This window comes from Rosa rugosa, chromosome 2 (assembly GCF_958449725.1).
Source record: "Rosa rugosa chromosome 2, drRosRugo1.1, whole genome shotgun sequence".
Lineage (NCBI taxonomy): Eukaryota > Viridiplantae > Streptophyta > Magnoliopsida > Rosales > Rosaceae > Rosa > Rosa rugosa.
In genome coordinates, this window is record NC_084821.1 from 3,892,480 (window position 1) to 3,913,541 (window position 21,062).

At 37.5% G+C, this 21,062-nt stretch overlaps 2 protein-coding genes and 1 long non-coding RNA gene across 3 annotated transcripts; 2 read left to right on the forward strand and 1 right to left on the reverse strand.

Moving 5' to 3' along the window:
* Nucleotides 1-868: 868 nt before the first annotated feature.
* Nucleotides 869-2,790, reverse strand: LOC133731694 (G-type lectin S-receptor-like serine/threonine-protein kinase LECRK2). Its single transcript, XM_062159092.1, has one exon. The coding sequence runs from the start codon at nt 2,636-2,638 to the stop codon at nt 1,058-1,060; it is 1,581 nt and encodes a 526-aa protein (XP_062015076.1). The 5' UTR covers nt 2,639-2,790; the 3' UTR covers nt 869-1,057.
* Nucleotides 2,791-13,400: 10,610 nt separating this feature from the next.
* LOC133733778 (histone H3.2) lies at nt 13,401-14,056 on the forward strand. Its single transcript, XM_062161416.1, has one exon. The coding sequence runs from the start codon at nt 13,483-13,485 to the stop codon at nt 13,891-13,893; it is 411 nt and encodes a 136-aa protein (XP_062017400.1). The 5' UTR covers nt 13,401-13,482; the 3' UTR covers nt 13,894-14,056.
* Nucleotides 14,057-15,063: 1,007 nt separating this feature from the next.
* LOC133733780 (uncharacterized) lies at nt 15,064-20,608 on the forward strand. Its single transcript, XR_009857889.1, has 6 exons — nt 15,064-15,865; nt 16,825-17,073; nt 18,250-18,394; nt 18,507-18,575; nt 18,659-18,782; nt 19,532-20,608. It is a non-coding gene; the product is annotated as an uncharacterized LOC133733780 (long non-coding RNA).
* The last annotated feature ends 454 nt before the right edge of the window (nt 20,609-21,062 follow it).

Below are 21,062 nucleotides of genomic sequence, written 5' to 3' on the forward strand. Positions count from 1 at the left end.
CTTTTTTTTGAAGAGTTCTATGAAAAATAAAGAAAAGCAGAAGAATAGAGACGAAGCTGGAAAACGAAATAGAATACAGAGCCTTCAATTGTACTAATAGATTGTCATGCAAGTACAGATATTTATACTATAAAAAAAATAAAAATAATAAAAATATCTGCTCAAGCTAAATTGTAGATTATAAACCAGAGTAAGCAATGATGTATATATGACCCTTTGTGGGATTTACGCCTTCAAATATACAGATATGCAGAGATAACCCTTAGCCGGATATGTATATGATTCACAAAACAAATATCAGAGGTTTCACCAAGTATAACATGTAGACTATATTTTCAACACCCTTCGTGGGATTTCATATGCAAATTTCTGAGAATACTAACATCACACGATAGATCACGATCAAGTAAGAGCACCACAAAATGTCTAAATAACATGTAATTTCCAAGAACAGTTAACCTAGATTTAGGTAGAGTAAAGAAGATACCAAAATTCGAGTGCACAAAAACCAGAGGAACATAGAATGATCAAATCCTTGAACTCGAACAAGATCAATTCAAGAAAAACTCCAACTCTTGAAGAAAATATAAGATGCAGATGATATGTTCGACGAAATGACTGAACCAAAATTTAGCATCAAAGATCTTTAAAGCACAAAAATCTCACAGCGCGAGATGAGAGCTTGAATCGAATTATGATTAGACAGCAGCGAAACCGTCAAAAACCACCGCTTACTCTTAGCACCACAACGAACACAGCGAGATGATTATCAGGATCTAGAGCCTATAAAGATTCTGGTACTTCAATGATGAATTCCGGTCCCGATCAGAACCTGGCTCGTGATTCCATGAAAGAGTTCTATGAAAAATGAAGAAAAGCAGAAGAATGTATTCTTTCAATTGTACTAATAGATTGTCATGCATTTCTCAATCTTTACATTGAGAAATCTTAAACAGTAATCCCAAAACTATTATACATGCATTGCCAAACATTATTGTAATAATTTGAATCGATCACAAACTAATGTGCAGGGTCTAAAAGTATGGAACTTATGTAATTAAGAAGATGGATCTGGTGGTTTTGAGACTTCAACAGTTCCTTCAAGCATATGAATGGTTTCGTTCATGGTAGGTCTGAGTGATGGATCTTCCTGAATGCACCACATTGCGATCATCACGTACTTCTCCATCATCTTGATGTCTTCAATTGCCTCATCATTTTTCTCCAACAAAAGATGTAGTTTCGTATGCTTATAGCAGTCATATGCCCAGTCAGCAAGTATTATTTGATCTTCATCTTCTGCTTCTTCGTCGAATTTCTTCCTGCAGCAAATGATCTCTAACAACAAAATACCAAAGCTGTAGACATCCACCTTTGCTGTGATAGGTAAGTTCTTGAACCATTCGGGTGCCACATACCCTTTTGTTCCCCTAATTCCTGTAATAGTTCGAGTCTGGTCCAGTCTCAAAAGCTTGGCTAATCCAAAATCAGAGATCCTTGCTGTGAATGAGTCGTCCAGAAGAATGTTTTGAGGCTTAATGTCGCAATGTACAATTAGGCTGCTGCACTCCTCATGCAAATACAAGAGCCCTCTGGCAGTCCCCAATGCAATTTGCCTTCTTTGGTACCAATTCGGCCTTGTCTCTCCGAAAAGGAAGCTTGCTAGAGTACCGTTGCTCATAAACTCATACACAAGAATTCGGTGCTGCCCCTCGTTGCAAAATCCAAGTAGTTGGACTAAATTCCTGTGATTTGTTCTCCCAATTGCCCTCACTTCAGCATTGAATTCCAAATCACTTTCTCTAACCTGCTTCGCGTCTAAAATTTTGACCGCAACACATTTTCCCTTGTCACATGCTAAAACTCCTTTGGAAACTGTGGCAGAAGCACCGCGGCCTAGTTCTTCCTTGAACTCATGCGTAGCTTCTTTTAGCTCCTCATAAGTGAAATACTTCAAGTTCATGCCTTGGTAATTAGGAGGAACCGCCACAGCTTTTCTAGAATACATTCGAGAAACAACCACATATGTGATCAGAGGTAAGAGGAAGTTCAGAATCCCCAAGCTACTAAGGAGCACTGATCCAACAATGATCAAAGTTGAATAATTTTTTTTTTGGTGAATGATCAAAGTTGAATTATCTTTCTTTTCTGAAGTAGAATTGTCTTTCCCTATTTTGAAAAGAGCTTTCGTCCCATTATAAATACTAGGATCAATCGTCCCACTATTAAAAGGGAGTCCCTTCTTATAACAGTTTAAGGCGGTATTGAAAATGGCAACAGCACAAAAGCAATCCTCTAGGCATTTCTGTCTGCACCAATCCTCAGTCACCCCTTGAAAATGCTCATAATCCAAAAAAGGCATATTAGTGCTTTCCATCTCGTGCAAATAAAAATCATCAGCCGGTGCGTTGCAGCTTTGTGGAACAAAGTCCTGTTTGCATCTTTTGGGCTCCTCATTTGGATCAATAAAACTGTAACCACGTGGACATTGACAAGGTTGTCCTGGCACATACAAGCTGTTGAACCCACACGGACCGCCTTCTACCTCTTCGGCAATTGACAAAGAGATATTTGGCAGTATGAAGCAAAGAAGCGCGAGAACGATGAAGCAAAGAAGGTATAGAAGATGAAAAGCCATTTACACACAGAGGAGAGAACCTAGAGGAAGAAGTAAGTACTTGGCCACGTACAGATTGATCAAACTAGTATTGATGTATGGTGTAAGTTTGTCAAGGGCTTAAATTAATGGTTTTAGCACTTAAAGACAAAACTTGAAGACTTTTCTTCCGTTTTTGATCCTGGTGAGGCTCGACCGGGTCATCAACTATGACATCAATGAATAAATTAAAAACTGAGCATTCGTGCTTACACTGGGCATATGCTTTATGGTTAAGAAGTCTTTTTCAATGTTATATTTTTTTTTTTTCAATGACATTTTTCAAGGTTATATACAACTTTCTTGGAAGCTGAATTTTCCACACACAGAGAAGAAAGACTACACGGAAGTATGGCATGTCACACCATTAAGTATGCAAAGAAACACAGTTTGTATGAGTTTCTTTGAGGCCACGTGGTCCATTCAGGAACATATTTATTAAATTTTTATTTTTTTTCCAAAAAAAATTATTATATATTTATATATATTTTTTAATTAAAAAAATTACGCGATAGTGATTTTTATTAGTTCTTTGATAGTGATTTTTACGCGAGCCGTGAGGCGCATACTCTCTCATAAAAAGACGTGTCACATGTCCCCTTTTTTTTAGACATCAATTTGTCAATTCTTTTGCCTCTATCTTTCATAGTTTCGCAAAAAAAAAAAAAAAAATTGAAGGTAACAATTGAATGTGCATTTTGGGCCTTTTTTTTTTTTTTTTAAATTGGCATTTTGTGTATCTTTTGATCCCAAAAAGCTTTTCTTTTAGGGGAGAGGATCCTCTCCTGAGCAAATTAGAGACCTGAGCTGCCTGAGCTTTCTTCCAGATCACGACATGTGTCCAACTTAACATCTAATGGCCTACAATAAATTCAGGTTTTCTATCTCCAATTTTTTTTTGAGTTTTATGTTGCCGCTCTTGGTTTCGTTTCCCCGCTTTCTCCATCTTGTTCTTGGCCGCTTCTGCTATGAAACAAAAAAACACAAGTCTTCAGTCTTTAAATTCAATGGCGATGTGCAGGGAGATCTAATCAAAAGTTCAAAACTTTAGCTGAGTCTTCTATCTCACTTTCTCCTGCATTCCATTGCGAGAGGTAAGTGCAATACTCCTTTATTTTGGGTTTTCTTTTCAAAGTTCTCTTTTCATATCGTGTGTTTTAGAGTTTAGGAATTCTGTATTTAATATTGACCAAGTGGGATTCAGTGCTTCATTATTGATATCAAACCATAAGAACGCATCAAGGCAATGTAATTTTTGTATCTACAGTTTTTTTTTTCCTTGGCTCTGATCATTGATCTGTGACTTGACTCATAAACTCTCGCAAGCGTACAAATCGTTGTCAAGTAAGGGAAGTATTTGGACCTTAGTTTATCGTACCACGGGGATTAGTGGCTAACCCAGAATCCTTGGATAGTCGGAACTAGAGTCACTAAGCAAATAAAGAAAAAAGAAAAAAAGAAAAAAAAATAAAAATGCTAATCTAAGGCATCAAGCCTTAGCAATGCTCGGCTTTAGTTTTCACCAAAGCCTAATCAAAACTAAGAGCCTAGTGGTGGATATGCACAAATGAGTCGAAAATTGTAGAGAGTTTTGAATTGTGAATTAACTAAATTAAACGCAACCGAAAAGTAAACTAAACAACTAATTAACGAACTAGAAAATTAAATTTTGGTTTTCAAATTAATGGAAACATGGGAGTGTCAGGTGATTCACACTAACTATCTTGCAAATATCAATGCCAATTTTACAAATGCATGCATTTCCTATATGTGTCAAGTCCCGTATCTAGTACCGGTTAAGGCTACTAAACCAATTATCCTTTCGGTGTATTGACTATGCCGGTTAAGGCCACAATCAACTCTCTAATTTGGGCATTACGCCGGTTAAGGCCGCAATATCCAAAATTAGAGGCCTAGAGTGCAAGATAATAGAGACCCAAGCAAGCTTAGCTACAATTAAGCTAGCTAATGGTTACCACACTTAAATCCTAGATGCAACAAGACCAATAAGTTGTCAATTTATCAATCCATTCATCACAATTGCCCACAACATAATTTCAAAGGGTGACAAAGCCTAGAAACATGCTTCTAAGGACCAATAAATTCGGATTTAAAGCATACACAATGGAAATTGCATTTATTAAAATTAAAGCATCAATATTTATACAAGATGAGTTAGGGCTTCACAACCCTAACTCCCAAAATTGAACTACTCACTATCCATAGTTAAATACATCATCAATAGCAAATAAAATTATGGAATAGATAATAAGGAAGAGAGGGGAGAGTTAGTTTGGTCACTCCTAGCCATGGGCCAGTATGAACCAAGCAATTTCTTCACCCAACTACCCAAAATAGAGGTGTGATGCTCTTGATGATGATTCCCTTGAAGCCTTGAGTGAGTCCTTCTAAATTCCCAAAATAAAACTAAAGAAAATGAAGAGGGAGGAGGAGAGGTTGAGAAAGAGAGCAGCCCAAAGGGGCTGCCTCTGTTTTTTGTGTTTTCGGCGCTGGTATCCTCCCCGGAAGAGATAGGGATTAATATATATATATGGCTGGCTGTTCGTGCAGGAAGAGGGAAGGATGGAATGGGCTGCCACGTGGCAGCCTAGGAGTGGATAAGGAGAAAGGAAGGATGGTCTGGCACGTGCTAGCTAGCCAATACTCAAGCTAATTAAGCAATTATGGTTTAATTGCTATACATGAAATTTTGGCTGAGGTTGATTAATTAATCCCTTAATTAATTAATACAAGGATTAATTAATCAAATAATTAATTAATACGACCTTGCTTCAATTTTCTTTTTCTTCTGTTGCTTTCTCCGAGCTCAAACCAATGTTATTCACATATTTGCTTGCATTGACTCGCTGACCATTGTTGACTTTCCGTCTTTTTGTCGATAACTCCAATTAGCTCCATTTTTGCACAATTTCTTCCGAAATCCACAACTCTGCATATTTCCTACAAAATAAATAAAAATAGATTAATTACATAATAATTGACTTGAGGATTAACTTATTTCTAGTGTTTTAAATACAATTACATGCATAAAAATGCGTGTAATCACACCCCCTCACTTGAATTTTGCTTGTCCTCAAGCAAACTAAATGAAATATAATCCGAAAATTTAATAACTCACAAACATAAAGATAGTGTAGTATTAGTCTTTCCAACCATAACCCTCGGAGAACTAATTATGTACATGACCATGAAGTAGATGTAAGCACAACATATGATTTTTGAATTTGTAAGGCAATTAAGATGCACATGTAATAGATGCTCAAGTATATGCATGTGTTGACCACGTGTCAAATCAATCCACCATAATCAAATAGGCACATAGAAGACCCAACATAACCCGCTAAACTCACATAGGTTCACTACATATTACAGCTCAAGTGTTTAGGGGCTATATGTGTTTCACTCAAAAGCAATTTCACAACATGCGCCGCCATATGCTTGCTCTTTGATCTCATCTCCGCTAGGTAGCTCACAACTTTCAAGATTAAGAGGTCTTTTATTTGGTTGTAATGAGGCTAAGGGTAAGTGGCTAATAGAAATGAAGGATAAGGAAAGACAAAGTCCTTGGAAATCGGTGAAGCAACTCTCTCTTGTAGAGATATATGACTTTGCTTTCAAATGCTAACTCACTCACTCTAATCCCAATGTACAACCCACACTATACTATGTAATACTCTTTTTTTTTTTCTTTACACAACTTTTTTTTTTTTTTTTTTTTTTCTACTTTTCTTTTCCTTGAACTTCCTTTCTATTTTCACAAACTTTCTTCTCTCTCTTTTTTTTTTTTTTTTTTTTTGAGAACTTTCTTTTCTATACAAATCACTCACCCCCACACTTATTCTTTTGTAACCTCACACTTTTGACTTTTCTCTTTCTTTTGAAGCATAAAACATAAAGTCATTCTCTCGAATCACTTCACCAACTACCATGGACAGGTAGGATAAAAGTGTATAGGCTAGGTTGGAATTTGTGGTGCGAATGAACAAAAAGGCTAACAATATATATAGGCTCAAAGTGGCAATCTAGTGGTAAATATCTTTGGGCACATGCTTCTTTGGCCATGGTGGTATATAGTCCTAATGCCTCCATCCTTTCTATCATGTCGCAAGCTACAAGTAGCCTCGAGAGGTCTCAAGCAAGTTCTAGATACGCAATGTCATGAAATTGTACACACATGAAAGAATAAGTGAATGAACGATGCATACACTATAGATATTAGGCTCAAAAGCTCACAAATAAGGCATGCAAGTTAATCGAATAATCTATATGCTTCTCTAATTATGATGAACCAACCTAACCATAGGCTATGTGCACACATATAGTCAAGCATAGATCACTTATACACTTAATCACAAAACAAAGTCAAAACCCTAGATCATGCTTAATTTATCCACAGTCATAACAAGTTAAGTCCATGACTCGTCATTGGGGTTGGAAAAAGGCATTAACCACTAAAAAAATAATTACATAAAGCTTTTTTTTTTTTCGTAGGCGCCCGAGCCCTCACCCCCACACTTAAAACCAACATGTCCTCAATGTTGTAAAGTGAGCTCGAAAGCTAAATCCATGTCGGATTTAGGCATGAGAGTGAAGTCCGGGCGAAGGCACAAAAACTAACTATGAAAATGAAAATCTAAATGTGGAGAAAAGATACGAAAAACCCCCTTTGTTGAACCTCCATTGCTCACGACCTTCGGAGAAGACCAATAAGAGACACCAACCTCAAGGCACAAGGCCTTGACTTCCTTAACGTATGCTCTATAATAGCTCAAGGTGCTTAAGAAAGATCGACTCCATTGAGAAATATATAGTGTCCAAAGAGCAATGCGTCACAAATAGGCCACCAAAGAATAAGGACAAGGTCCTCCATTAAGATCATGGCCTTGACCACATCCAAAAACCTCACGACTGCCCATACATTAACCTCCATTGAAGGATTGAAGTGCAAGAAGTCCAACCAACCCTAGTGAACAAAACTAGTGAGTGCAGAAGACTTCCAGCAATGACCTTTCTGTCTTCAAATACCCATATCTCAAACTCAGAAATAGATAAATAAGTGAGACCTTATGGAATAGAAAGTAGACTCAGAGAGATTTCTATCCATATAAGGTAAGCCACCTATCTCCAATTGAAATGAAAATTAAAGCTGGTCAAACTTGCCAATCTGTCAAGAAGTTTTCTGCTGACCCTCAGTCACCAAAACTGTAATATCTGAAGCTCCAGAGGTGCAAAGAGGGTGAGACCAATGAGATATGAAACTAGACTCATAAGGCTACCTTAAGGTAAAATTTAACTGAAATATAATTTCTGAGTCAAAAATCGTTGGCCTCCAAACTCACTAATCTGTTCTGCAGTTTCTGCTGTGCCCTGTTTCTGGCCCCTGTTGCTTGGAACACCATATCCGAAGCTAGAGAGGCTCAAATCAAAAAATTTTGTACCAACATATAGAGGACATGTGAAGATACATCTCTGGAAAATTTGAGCTCCAAATAACTTAATATGTAGAGGGTGTAGCTTCCCAAAATCACTCTACAGTAGCTGTCTCTGTTCTGACCTTCATGCATTGACCATTGAATAACTGGAGTTACAAGGACTCAAAGGGTCTGAAATTTTGGAACAAGACAGTAGACACATAGTGGAATGTCTACAAAAAAATTCAGCTCAAAATAACATGTAAATCTGAAAATTTAGTCACCCAAAATGAACTGCAATTTCTGGACAGAAACTGCTCTCTATCACATTCACTCTTTCTTCACACTTCCAACTCCGAACACCTCCCTTCCTCCCAAAAAGATTAAAAGTCTTTATTCACTACAAAAAAACTACTCAAGCAAGAAATACTACCGATGATGTGCTAGAGTTGCCTCCCTAGCGAGCGCTTTGTTTAAGGACTTCATTGCCGGTCCGTAGATTGTGATCTTTGTTAAGGTGGATACTTCTCAAGTATGACCACCCCATTGTTTGGGGCTAAGGGACTCTTCGATGTGTCATAGAGACAAGACCAAGAGCTACATAAGAATACTCCATTTGGTGGCCAAAAGTATAGCTTCTTAATCTTCCTCTTCTTCTCAATTTTTCTTCTAGGAGCTATCCTTGCCTTCTCATTCTCAAGTGGTGTAGAAATGATGCCCATAGGAACAATAGGTGGTAGAAGTTCTTGAGAGTGATGGGAAAGGGTGAGTGCAAGTGTTCCATTTCCTTTCCAATCCATCACTTCATTGTAGAAACATTGACCACTCAATGGTGGATTGGGAGGTAAAAGTACCTTGATCCCAATCCTCTCATTAAGAACATAAGTGCTCAATGTTCTACTCTCCACCTTGGGAAGCTCATGATGGATCTCCATGGATGTGGGAGGAGAGAAAGTCCTTGCCTCTTTAATTTCTTCACCATCACAAAGTATTGAAGGACTCTCTTCCTCCGTGGGAATATCAACCTCAACAAATAAGGGATTATGGTATATGGCTTGAAGCTCCGCATCCTCCTCGATGAACAAGGGATTATGGTGTATGACTTTAAACTCCACATCCTCCTCACTAGACAAGCTATCATCTTCTTCGGAATCATTTTCAAATATCTCCCCTCCATTTGGAAGCTTAGATTTCCAATATTGCACCAATTCCTCCGAAGTGTAGTCTCTCACCCGACTTGCATTGAAACTTTCATAACCAAGCTCACTTTCTTGTTCATGAACATCACCATCTCGATCTTGAATAGGCAACTCTTGCTCATAATGCTCATAATATACTTCTTCTCTTGAATTAGGCTCCATTTGGTCAAAGAAAGATTCATGCTCATGAAAAATTGGGAAGGGTGGCTCTTGTGCAAAACTTGCCTCAAGTTGCTCATTGGAATGTGCAAGCATTTCTTGAGAAGCTTGCAATTGAGCTTGTGAGGCTTGCAATTGGGCTTGGGAAGCTTGCAATTGGGCTTGGGAAGCTTGCAATAGAGCTTGGGAGGCATGCAATTGAGCTAATAGTCCTTCAACGAATTCCTTACTAGGCTCATAAGCTTCATGTGAATATGCATCGGGTACAAATGTCTCTTGATACATGCCCATCTTGTACTCACACTCTTGCATAAAATCCGGGCACTCAAATCTCAAAGAGCACTCAAAAGGTGAATGCCACGGAGAATTACACAAAGCACAAGTTTCATTGCAAGAAGACATAGAACCCACCGCATGAGAATTCCACTCATGATGGCCTCCACCATAGAAACATTCTTGCTCATATCCCCTCGGATCTTCCCATCCATAACTCCATTGATCCATAACTCAATGTGATAAGAAATAAGCACCTATGGATTTCCAAAATGATATTAGTAACCAAAAATTAAAGAGAAAATAAAAAACTAAGCACAAAAAACAATAAAACTAAATTAATTAAACTAACAAATTTTTTTATTTTTTTATAATAAAGAAATAAAAATATGCTAAAGTGAACTAAAGAACCGATTTACCAAGGGATTAAGGCTATGAAACCCTAATCCCCGGCAACGGCGCCATTGACTTGACTCATAAACTCTCGCAAGCGTACAAATCGTTGTCAAGTAAGGGAAGTATTTGGACCTTAGTTTATCGTACCACGGGGATTAGTGGCTAACCCAGAATCCTTAGATAGTCGGAACTAGAGTCACTAAGCAAATAAAGAAAAAAGAAAAAAAGAAAAAAAAATAAAAATGCTAATCTAAGGCACCAAGCCTTAGCAATGCTCGGCTTTAGTTTTCACCAAAGCCTAATCAAAACTAAGAGCCTAGTGGTGGATATGCACAAATGAGTCGAAAATTGTAGAGAGTTTTGAATTGTGAATTAACTAAATTAAACGCAACCGAAAAGTAAACTAAACAACTAATTAACGAACTAGAAAATTAAATTTTGGTTTTCAAATTAATGGAAACATGGGAGTGTCAGGTGATTCACACTAACTATCTTGCAAATATCAATGCCAATTTTACAAATGCATGCATTTCCTATATGTGTCAAGTCCCGTATCTAGTACCGGTTAAGGCTACTAAACCAATTATCCTTTCGGTGTATTGACTATGCCGGTTAAGGCCACAATCAACTCTCTAATTTGGGCATTACGCCGGTTAAGGCCGCAATATCCAAAATTAGAGGCCTAGAGTGCAAGATAATAGAGACCCAAGCAAGCTTAGCTACAATTAAGCTAGCTAATGGTTACCACACTTAAATCCTAGATGCAACAAGACCAATAAGTTGTCAATTTATCAATCCATTCATCACAATTGCCCACAACATAATTTCAAAGGGTGACAAAGCCTAGAAACATGCTTCTAAGGACCAATAAATTCGGATTTAAAGCATACACAATGGAAATTGCATTTATTAAAATTAAAGCATCAATATTTATACAAGATGAGTTAGGGCTTCACAACCCTAACTCCCAAAATTGAACTACTCACTATCCATAGTTAAATACATCATCAATAGCAAATAAAATTATGGAATAGATAATAAGGAAGAGAGGGGAGAGTTAGTTTGGTCACTCCTAGCCATGGGCCAGTATGAACCAAGCAATTTCTTCACCCAACTACCCAAAATAGAGGTGTGATGCTCTTGATGATGATTCCCTTGAAGCCTTGAGTGAGTCCTTCTAAATTCCCAAAATAAAACTAAAGAAAATGAAGAGGGAGGAGGAGAGGTTGAGAAAGAGAGCAGCCCAAAGGGGCTGCCTCTGTTTTTTGTGTTTTCGGCGCTGGTATCCTCCCCGGAAGAGATAGGGATTAATATATATATATGGCTGGCTGTTCGTGCAGGAAGAGGGAAGGATGGAATGGGCTGCCACGTGGCAGCCTAGGAGTGGATAAGGAGAAAGGAAGGATGGTCTGGCACGTGCTAGCTAGCCAATACTCAAGCTAATTAAGCAATTATGGTTTAATTGCTATACATGAAATTTTGGCTGAGGTTGATTAATTAATCCCTTAATTAATTAATACAAGGATTAATTAATCAAATAATTAATTAATACGACCTTGCTTCAATTTTCTTTTTCTTCTGTTGCTTTCTCCGAGCTCAAACCAATGTTATTCACATATTTGCTTGCATTGACTCGCTGACCATTGTTGACTTTCCGTCTTTTTGTCGATAACTCCAATTAGCTCCATTTTTGCACAATTTCTTCCGAAATCCACAACTCTGCATATTTCCTACAAAATAAATAAAAATAGATTAATTACATAATAATTGACTTGAGGATTAACTTATTTCTAGTGTTTTAAATACAATTACATGCATAAAAATGCGTGTAATCAATCTGTAGCTGCATTGGTTTGCTGTTGGTTGTGCTTTTTTAGTTTAGTAAGTGTCAAGTGCAGATTGTTATAGTTACTATATAAGAAATTGGTTGCAGATGGAAAATTCATTGGGTGCAACAGACATTGATATTGAGAATTCTGGACTCACAAACTTGGTTGCCTTCTCTGTATACTTCCTTGGCTCCACCAGCAACTTCTTATGCTTTCAATTTCTTCAGAACCGCAGCACTCATATTGGAAGAGCTCTTCAAACTGAGCTGCTTCAAAATTAGAGAAGCAAATGAAAGTACGAGCCTCAGTAATACTTATGGTCATCATCAAGAAGATGTATTCTCCACGTACTCCTTTCTTCTCTGAATTCAAAAAGTTCACAAACTAACTAATTGGTTCCGAGTGATGAAAAAGAAGCAGATCAATCCAAAATGCAGAAAAGCATGAATCAATCCAAACAAGCTCACTCTTCTAATTCCTCTTTATTGTAAGCCATCAGCGATAGACCCAGAAAAGCATTGATAAAGAGAATAAAATCAACCAAAAAGTAATCAAACAAATTGAAGGATTTCGAATCTCACACCGGAAATCGCCCAAACCAAAACCAATCGAAGCGTCGACGGTGAACTTGTTGCAGCTGAAAATTGTGCACAAAAGCTGGAAGTGCAGGTCGTGAGAGAGAGGAACAGAAGAGAGCCTTCAAATTTGCCTCCCAGCCATATGGCACGGCCCTTCTCTACTCTGTACCCGCGCTCCAAAATCCCTTTCTTGCCGCGCCGTTTCGAGAAAACCCGATTAGGAGCAGGACCCGGACGGAGCCAAGCCAAAACCCCGGCGCCAGAAAACCGCGGCCGGCGGAAATGAAGGTGGATAAAAAGACCAGCCTTTCACAATTCCGAGGAAGCCCCGGCGCGGGCGGAGGAGCGAGGCAGTGGCGGTGCAGGATTACGTGAGGGACACACTCAACCGGACATTTAAAACAATCCAGGAGCAGAGCCCAGAGATTTTCGAGGATAAGGGAGAATTGATGAGAGAGATAAAGGGAAGGAAAAGAAGAGTTGTAGACCATTAGATGTAAGTTGGACACGTGTCGTGATCTAGAAGAAAGCTCAGGCAGCTCAGGTCTCTGATCCTCTCCCTTCTTTTAGGCTTATCACACAAACATTTGGGCCTAAGCATATTTAAGGCCTCATATGAACAAAACCGAGAGGAAAAACCAACGCGGGACCCAAACTCTTTCAAATTTTACAACTTCTAAAACTCCCCGCTTTAACAAAGCAATTCCATTGGCCATTTCCAGAGCACGCGGATCGCAATCTATGTGGAGCACAAGAAGAAACAAATCTGAACCGCCCAAACTAAAACAAAACAAATCAACGCTCCATATTCACTATTCCCCACCCCCTCCATTTCAAACCTCCCGCTTCTGCCCCTATAAATACAACCCACCATTTCGTCCCCAAATCCACAATTGAAATCCCAATCCCTAAACCCTAAATTCCCAAAACCCTAAAATCCCTAGTTCTTCTTCCTTCTCAATGGCTCGTACCAAGCAGACCGCTCGCAAGTCCACCGGAGGAAAGGCGCCGAGGAAGCAGCTGGCGACCAAGGCAGCCCGGAAGTCGGCTCCGGCGACCGGAGGAGTGAAGAAGCCTCACCGGTTCAGGCCGGGAACGGTGGCGCTGAGAGAGATCAGGAAGTACCAGAAAAGCACGGAGCTTCTGATCCGCAAGCTTCCGTTCCAGAGGCTTGTGAGGGAGATTGCTCAGGATTTCAAGACTGATCTCCGATTCCAGAGCAGCGCCGTGGCGGCGCTTCAGGAGGCGGCGGAGGCGTATCTGGTGGGGCTTTTTGAGGATACGAATCTGTGTGCTATTCATGCGAAGAGGGTTACTATTATGCCCAAGGATATTCAGCTTGCTAGGAGAATCAGAGGCGAGAGGGCTTAGAAAAAACTCAGATTTATCCTCTCTGCTTTGGTATTTATAATTTGATGTAGATTTGGTTTTTGGCTTATTTAGATTAAGAAATCTGGTTTTGAAGAATTATGAAGTAGATCTGGTTGTATATCTTGCCTGATTTTCGAGTTCTTAATGAAATGGGTTTTGTGGAGATGATGTTGCCATCTATGTGTTTGTGAAAATGACTCTTTCAAATTGAATGATGCATTTTGTTTTGATTATCTGCAAATGCAAACTAAATGAAGTAATGAGAGCTATGGTAAAAAGTTAACAGAATTGAAAGGTGAAACTCATTTGCTTGCAGTTGTAGTGAAAAGTTGGGTAAGTGCAAATGGTCATGGTGTTTCTGTGATATTAGGGATTCTATCTCTCAGTGCATACATGATTTTATCTCTCAGTGAACAATGACTATTGAATAAACATTGAAAACTCTTAAGAAACAATGTTTTGTACTGAGACATTGATATATCAGACATAGGTTGATGGTTTTGACTCCTTGATGAAGAAACACAAGTAGAGTTTTACTCACTTAAGTTGAGTTTGTAAGTGAGGATGGATCTGGCGGAGATGAGACTTCGGCAATTCCTTCAAGCATCAGTATGTATGACTTTCTTCATGGTGGGTCTAAGTGTTGGGTCCTCTTGAATGCACCACAATGCGATCATCACGTATTTCTCCACATTCGTGATGTCGTTCATCGCCTCATGATCGTTCTCTACTAACAGATGCAGTTTCATTTGGTTGTAGCAATCATAGGCCAATCAGCTTGTACCGTTTGATCTTCATTCTCAGCATGTTCTTCAAAATGATTTCTGCAGCAAATAATCTCTAATAGCAAAATGCCGTAGCTGTAAACATCCACCTTCACTGTGATATCTAGCTTTGAACCATTCAGGGGCCACATACCCTCTCGTTCCCCTGATTACCGTTGTGGTTCGAGTCTGGTCTGTTCCCAAAAGCTTGGCCAATCCGAAGTCGGAGATTCTTGCTGTGAAGGAGTCATCTAGAAGAATGTTTTGAGGCTTAATGTCTCAATGTACGATTTGGCTGCTGCACTCTTCTTCATGCAAATACAAGAGCCCTTTAGAAACTATGAAAGGGCGGTTCACTATGTTCGACTGTTTCATAACTGTTCACTAGTTAGGATCTAAGTCAACAAGGTCTAATCTTTGATGACATCTAATTAACAGCAACGAAAAAGGCCATACATAGTAAAGACTCAGTATTTTATAAAGAGACTCACCTAGCATAGCTTGAAAATTTTAAACCAAAAAATAGGTAGTTACCAGTGGTGAAAGTTACTGAACACTTTTTGTCAGTAACTGATCTAATCATGTTGAATTTTGAGAGACGCCTTCCGATCTCAGCAGAAATTTCAGTTCTACTTCAACAATTAATTTATAGCATAAAGCTTTCATTTAGGGTGATATGGGTACATATTTGAAATTTAGATTGCAGTTCTCTGTTTTTTTTTTCTTTCTCCAGATTCATAGCTGTTAATGTTTTGGGTATCTTACAATTTGTGAATTTTTCAATGTTTTGTTGGCATGAGTTCTGATTTCATTTGTGTTTTTTTTTTTTGGTTTGAATTTGGTAATGGTTGCTATTGTTTTGATTAAGCTCTGAGTTCTTGGCTTTGGTTGCATCCAGTGAAAGAGTCAATGCTTTTGTGTTTGTGTAATTGAACAGACTTTCTTGGTGGGTGGTTCATATATCTCTATTTGATTACTCGGAAACAGTGCAAAGGGTTTGGGTTTGATGATTTTTCTTTATTTGATTGATGAAAAAACTGTGTAGAAGATAAAATTCTTTGGGTTTTCAGTTTTTTTTGAACAAATTATGACCTGTGCTCAGGTAATTGTATCTTCATTGGATAAAGTTTTATGCTTTCCTTTTATATTATGCAGGGCAGGCATTACTCCTGCAACTGTGTTGATCATTTTCGCTGGAAGCTTCCAAGGTATGAGGATTATCTTTTTGAAGTGTATAAATTGCAGCAAAAGGAATTAGGGCAGTGTGTTTGTTTTTCTCTCTTTAGTGTAAGTTTTCTATTCCATTATCACAAAAACAAAAGAAGAAAACATGAGAGGGTTTATCTACCATAAAGAAATTATGATAATTAGACATGTCAAGATCACATTACCATGCATCTAAACTTGACTGTAAGCTCCAACTCAAGTGAAGGATAGGGTCGCTGAGAATATAATAAGTCCCACGTATGTATCATGATATAAGTTTGACTACGGAAACAAAAGTTGAACTTAAGACCTCATTACTAGATTGATCAGTTATAATAACTTAAGTTCAATTCTATTGGTTTTTAAGTTTTAAACTCCTAATGTATCCTAATTCCCTGCGTCCCTATTAGTTGTTAACAAAATGCAGTTATTTAAACGCTTACTCCCCTTTTGTAAATGACATTTTAACAGTTGGAAATCATGTTTTAGGTTTCAGAATGGTGAATGTTTAGATTAAGAAACCTTATTTTTCCATTGTGGAAGTTTCTATGTTTTTGTTGTGGTTATTACTCAATACACCTTTCATTGTTTGTTTTGTGGATTTGGGGGGCACCCAGGACATCACTTTCCGAATCAACCTGACGTTCTTTAAACATAGCCATAACCTGAATCATTACATTATCAGAAAATGTTAGTTTCTTATAAAGCTTTCAGGTAGAGCAGCAAATAGATCAGTTTAACTGCATTTAAGTTTGGTCACATCAGTATAGTTTGTTGTTTCTTCCCTTGAATCCTAATGTGATATACCTTCCTAATTTACATACTGAATAAGCATGAGAAATATGCGTGAAGAAAAATGCGTTTACCTTTTTCACACTCACAACCTGCATCAGTCAACCTAAAGTAAGATACTTATTCTCTGATGTTGTAAATTACTAATGGATTTTCTGTTTTCTTACAGCAAATATATTCTCTGCACACCATCAAAAAAAAAAAAAAAAAAAAAAAACTTTGCTGGCCAAAACAGAATTCCAAGGAGGCTACCTGAAACTAATCGATTTAACTCTTGAGGACTTTTCGCTGCCAATCAGAAGAAGAAGAAGATTTGCTGAGGGAAAGTCTAGAGAGGAGGAAGGGATGTCTTGGTCGATTTCAGTCTGTTCCCAATTAGGGAATTTCCGTTTCACATTCAAAGTTTCAATCTTTAAAGGTAAAAGCTAACTTCTTTTATGTAAATTTTGCGGTCAATTTTGTTCGATTAAGAGTTTTATATAAAATTTCATCATCCTGAGTTTGCCTTTGATAGTTTCTTCTAATTGATTGCCATTTAAAGTGGTCTGTGCTTTGGGTGTTTCTTTTGCTTTGCCTCATTTGTTTTGGATTTTGGGTTCATATAGTATACATTGAATGCAGCCTGCATCATAAGACAGATTTTGTGGCTATTTGCTGTAATTTGTTCGTTCGTAGCTCTGCCAACTCACTCTTGGCTTTGGCTCATCGCTTTTTTTTTTTTTGAGGTTCTTCTGATCATTTATAAGCTCAAATGGTTGTTTTATGTGTAATTTCTTTATTCAGGCACGATCTGCTGCACGAATGGGTTTTCTTCTTTGACTTTCTTCTGATATCCCACGTAAAGTCACCAAGTAAATGCTTTCTCAGAAGTCAGAAGTTCTGACTCACTTTAACGGGTTGCAACCCAATTTAACCTGGTACCTGATCATGTACCTCCGTCCATTTTTTTTTTCATGATGATAAATAGGGTTCTAGATTGAGATAAATCGATAATGGACAGATAAATATTGAATCGTGTATTCTGGACACATTTTTTGTTTTGGTTTTGTAGAATTAGTAAGATTGCATAACAGCCATAATGTAGTAGTCACTGCTAACCAAGTAACCAGTATGGTAGCTGAAAATGTATTGCAAGGCCAATGAAGTGTTGTCAGATTTGGGGTTTGATTGTGTATTAAAAATTGAAAATTTCTACTTTGGCATTGATAAACCTTGATTTCATGTAAAAATAGAACCAATAAAATGAATAAAGAAGACTGATTAGCAAATTCATTCCATGGTTTGCTCCTTAACTACAGCATTGAGGGTCATTTAGTTGTATAGGAGTTTCATTTAGATTAGATTGTAAGTAATCAACTCTGCCATTTTAGATTAGACTTTGATTTTAGAGTTCAGTTCTTTAATAAAGATTCCAAAGTTAAAAGGTTTACTACAATTGCGTTTCTTTTAATTAGCTGATATCTATCTTATTGTAAATTTGTAATAGTATATGTTGTTTCGTATAACAATGTGAGTGTCAATGTTACTGGGCATTATGAATCATGGAATGTGTTGTTTGACCACTGTGATTTTAACGATTACTGTATGCTTTTAGGTTGTCGAGAATTGATTGCATTGGACTACTGGGAGAATGGGTGTTGTAAAGGCGAACCCGCATTTGGACTCATCATCTAGGACAGTAGCATCACTTACTGGCAGTAATTCTGAATCAAGAGAGGGCAAGAAGCCCTTGGAAATTGGTGAGTGTTCTTAGGGTATTTCAAGAACTGTATAGATTAAATTTGCTGGAAATCAGAACTGTAGACTAAACCCTAAACCCTATACATCATGTTCTCTTACTTTGCATTTCAGCAGGGTGGATACACTCATGACATTCATACGACTTTGCATAGGAGTAAAGTCGACTGTCCACAGATTGAGGTAAAATATTCTCAACCTCCTGGTGCGACTTTCCTATCTATGCTGAACTATTTTTTTGATTGTGACTTCTACTTATTGTGCAGGAAATGGCCACTGTCAGTTTTGATGGTGCTGTACTTGGACAAATTCCTGCAAGTATGTCATATCTTTGTGTTGGATCTTCTGGCAAGGCTGACAAGAAGAAAAAGAAGGGGAAAGATGCAAAAGGTTATTCCCACTACTTTTGGTTTAAAGTAATTAGAAGTCTTCAGTTTATACAATATTAGATTCTTCATACAATTGTCTGTAATATACTGGTATTATTCTTATTTTAGTGGAACCTATGACAGACATAAAGCTTCCTAAACTTGAGTGTCAGTTAACAACAAACTATCATTTATTTGTTCAACTCAGATTATCTAAGATCAAGTAAGCTAAAGTTATATCTATATGCTTTATTTATCTGTTCCGTATCATTGGCTTGATATTTTTTGGAGAAATGTCCCTTTCCAGAATATGCTGCGATGAGTCAGGATATCAGATTCCATAATAAATTTTGATATTTGACACCATCTGCTTTCACCATTCATTCTGTCCGCTCTTTGATTATCTAATCAAGTTCTTCGTTACTCCACTTAGTTACAGGAAAAATTTCAGTATTTAGAGGATCATCATTGATTAAGCGTCATTGAATCCAATTCTTCATTTTTTATCTTAACTACATAAATTTACGACTAGCCTCATTGCTCATTGGAAGTTACATTCTTTACATTCTATTATAAGTCTACTGCTTCATGAAATTGAAGCAATAATTACTCTGTTTACATTGTTGACACGTCCTATACTTCATTCTATGCATTAAATTTGCTTAATCAGGTTCTTATATATTTGGTTTTAATGTAAAGATTTCATATCTATGATCATTAGGCATTGTAACGATATATCATTCAATTTTGGTTTTTCCAACCCCTTTGCAGTTGTTGCATATCTTTCAGACAAAGAAATCTTTTATGTCGAAGATAAAGTCGGAGGAGTTCAATTATGGGATAGTTTCAGTCACCCTAGCAATACAATCTTACTTGAACAAATGCTAGGATTCGATAGTAAATCTGGAACAAAGAATGTCATGACTTCCTGGAAAAGTGAGAATGATCCATCAACTGGGAGATATTTGGTTGGATTGACACCTGAGGCACCAACAAAAGTGTTCTTTTGGATCAATGGATCAATTCCTCACTGGAGGAGTGGGCATTGGGATAAATCAAAGTTCATTGGAAAAGCAGAGATGGATGATCAATATGGAAGTGGATTTAGTCTTAAAGAAGATAAAACACAGAGATTCAAAGTATTTCTCTGATTCTTTTTCTGAGGTTAGACTCACCTATTTACACCTCTTCAAAAGGAACATCAAAACTTATGATGTCAGATCGTGGTAAGAACTGGTATGCAAACTAGGAGGTTATGTTTAATTATCCATGCTCATGGATAATTGATCTTTTATTGTTTCTTTTTCTTTTTTCTGTTTTGCAGTATGGATACAGGGATATACTGAAGTTAGTTGGTAACTTCCTGTCATTATTGTCCACATATCTATGTAAAATCTGATCCTAGGTCTTTGTTGAAGTATGCTTGCAGAGTTATGTCTGACCAAATGAAGAAAGCAAGGCATTTCCATTTCCTTGATGAAGGAGCTGGCGTAAGACTTAAAGCACTAAGAACATCTCCTGTAATTTATGTTGATTTGAATTTTTGCTCAGTTGCTCCGACATGGATTTGATGCCCACATTAAGGCTAGCTTTGAAATCCTCTTGCCCTTAACTCAGATTTCTTAGGATCATATCAGAGATAGGTAATAGTCATTGTCCTATGCTTTAAAGAAAGCTGAGGTCTTTACAGTATGTGTCCAGTAGTTCATCAATAATCAAATTGTATTTAATGTAGATGACTTTTAGTGATCGTGATCCCTGTTAATTTCTTCATGATTGATCAAGTAGTTTGATTGTAGTAATTCTTCAAAGTTCAATATTCAATTGATGTGTGTATATGTTGGGGAATTTCAGAGGAGGCTTAAAAGGGTCAAAGATCGATTCAGAGAATGAACAAGTCATGCTTGAAGATGATGATGATGAACACGTTGGGGAAAATGTACCAGAAAATTACCAATACTGAACTTACTGATAAGCATGTTCAAGGTATTAGCAGGTAGTAAAGAGGAGGCCTTCTTTGATTCCAGTTCTTGGTTGCACTGATAACTTCTACAGTAAGGAATCAGCCATGAAGTTTATGAAACTTGGATCTAGGCCAGATACCTTTTACACTTCTGATGCTACAAGGTAAAAAGCACACCTGATTCCTAATTTATTCCCTGTGTATGTAAATGCATGCACGTAAATTGAAAACTCCTTTGAGCCAAATCGAAGGTTGAGTTTAATAGATGAACTTAATGAATCTCTTTTCGTACTTGCCAACCAACATTCTGAAACTTTTCTTGGATAATTATTGTAATTA